The following is a 2338-nucleotide window of genomic DNA, read 5'->3' on the forward strand; positions in this document are numbered from 1 at the left end:
TTAAAAGAGAAGCATAAAACTAAGTTAACTGTTACCGAGATGAGAATGACTAGGTGGGATGAGTGGCTTTACACTTAAGAGACAAAATGCGTGATGAATCTATCCATGATAGGTTGGTGTAGCTCCAGTGACAAATAAAATTAGAGAGAGTCGTCTTAGATGGTTTGTTCACATTAAACGTCAACCATCTGTTCATCTGATTAGAAGAGTAGAGGTTTTAGATTCGACTTATGTTAAGAAAGATAGTGGTAGATAGTGGTAGATCTAGGAAGACTTGGGCTTATCGTATAAAAAATGATCTTAATTTATTAGAATTAAATGAAAATACGATACTAAATTGGACGCAATGGAGAAAAAGGATTGATGCAGCCGACCCCACTTAGAGGGATGAAGGTTTTGTTGTTGTTGTTGTTGCAATATTGTCAAGTTCTAGTGAAACATGAACATGATTCTAAATTTATCTTTATGGACAACTCTTTTAAAAAATAGGAGCATTCCCAATTGCTTATGGCCTGTGTAAGATAACTTTTATTTTTTTACTTTTTGCTTTTATTTTAAAAACTTGTTTGTTTAGTGCATTTTTTACATGTTTTTATTCTGTTTTAAAAAATAAATTATCATGTTTTTAAAAATACTAAAAAATCTAATATTTGTTACGAGTGTTTTTAAAAACATAACATACAAAACATGTTTTATTTCAAGTAAAAACATAAGAAAAACAAAATTAAAAAAATAAAAGACAAACTGAAAGTGATCCCAAACAGATCACTTCTGTTTTTATTTTGTTTTGTTTATGTTTTGATTTAAAACAAAACATTGATTAAAGTATTGCTCTTTTTTTCAGAACACTCCACATCTTAAAGCTGTTTTGAGTATTTTTATAATCATCTTAATTTGTTTTTAGAAACAAAAAAAATAAAGACGAGTAAAAAACCTCCCAATAAACAAACATGTTCAACAAAAAAAAAATAATAATAATAAATAAAATTGATCCCAAACAATCCTTAGCTTCATGTGAACCTGCAGCAATAGTATAACCTCTAGAATAGTTTCATCTTAGAAGTAATAATAAGATTGTAAATGAAGGAGAGCTCAATCCTTCCATTCTTTTTAGGTTAAGTGGTTTAATTCTAGTATATTAACTAAAATTATGTTAAAACCACTATCAAATAGAGTCTAAGACTCGTTTGAGAAGAGTCAAGGACCTTTACCAACATATGATGTAATTATTAATATTACTAGGTGTTGGCCAAATATTTTTAGAATTCCTTTTTCTGTCTGCTCGACATCATTGAAATTATGTATTTATGCCTTTTTTAGGCCATTTTTATCAGCCAGCATGTTCCTCTTCATTAAATTTGTCTGAAATATATATGTTTTTTGTTCGGAAGATTTACACATATACCACACAATGACACAATTCTTATGTATCTACATATGGAACACCTAAACTCTTATTTTTACATTTATACCACTACGTATGCATAAAAAAGTGTATTTCACGTATAGCTTGATAAGTAAATATATAAGAATTGTGTGGTATGCATGTAAATTTACTTTTTTGTTCTACTTATAGCTAGATTAATAATTTATGTTGATTTTCAGATTAACGGATCATTGGCTAGGAGGGCCATCAAAGATCTAATGGCCAGGGGTTCAATCAGGATGGTTTCTGCTCACTCTGCCCAGCAAATTTACACAAGAGCTACCAACACTTGAACAATATTATATTTCTGTCCACTTTCTGCCATGATTATTAGTATTCTGTAATGAGGGGATTTTCCCTTGTAACCATTTGTGGTTGTTGCTACAGTAGCTGCTGTTTTTGCTTCTGCTTCTGAGTTTTTTTTCTGGCTTTTTTCATTGAAAATTTGTGGAACATGAACAGATATTTTCTTCTGCTTAGCTTTTTTTCAAACTTAGTTTTGGTTTAGATTCTGATGCATTTGTGAAGTCTCTCTATAGTTTATAGCTTTGTATGATTCATTTAATTTTGAATCTTTAACTGAGAAATCTACATACTACCACATAATTCTTATATATTCATCCCATGTAAATGCATATGAATTTAGAGGTAGGTATGTAAGCCCCCTCATTACAAATCACTCAAACTTTCATATTTACATGCATTGCAAGCATGCCAAAACATCACTATTAGTAGCTGAAATACATTTTCATGTTTAGGTTTATACCGCTAGGGTCATTCATGTAAATATCAAATTTTATGTGTTGATTTTTTAGAGTATTGTTTAAATATTGAGAAATTTACATGCATACCAAGCAATTCTTTTGAATTTACATTGATATTTACATTTATAACATTCTGATACTTATAATA

At 29.6% G+C, this 2338-nt stretch overlaps 1 protein-coding gene across 1 annotated transcript; it reads left to right on the forward strand.

Moving 5' to 3' along the window:
- Positions 1-1605: 1605 nt before the first annotated feature.
- LOC110036565 (40S ribosomal protein S25) lies at positions 1606-1933 on the forward strand (the record flags this gene model as incomplete). Its single annotated transcript, XM_020741038.1, is given in 1 exon segment — positions 1606-1933. A coding segment is annotated over 1 exon segment (114 nt), but the record flags the coding sequence as incomplete, so codon positions are not given.
- Between the last annotated feature and the right edge of the window lie 405 nt (positions 1934-2338).

Source organism: Phalaenopsis equestris, unplaced genomic scaffold (genome assembly GCF_001263595.1).
Source record: "Phalaenopsis equestris unplaced genomic scaffold, ASM126359v1 Scaffold208497, whole genome shotgun sequence".
Taxonomy (NCBI): domain Eukaryota; kingdom Viridiplantae; phylum Streptophyta; class Magnoliopsida; order Asparagales; family Orchidaceae; genus Phalaenopsis; species Phalaenopsis equestris.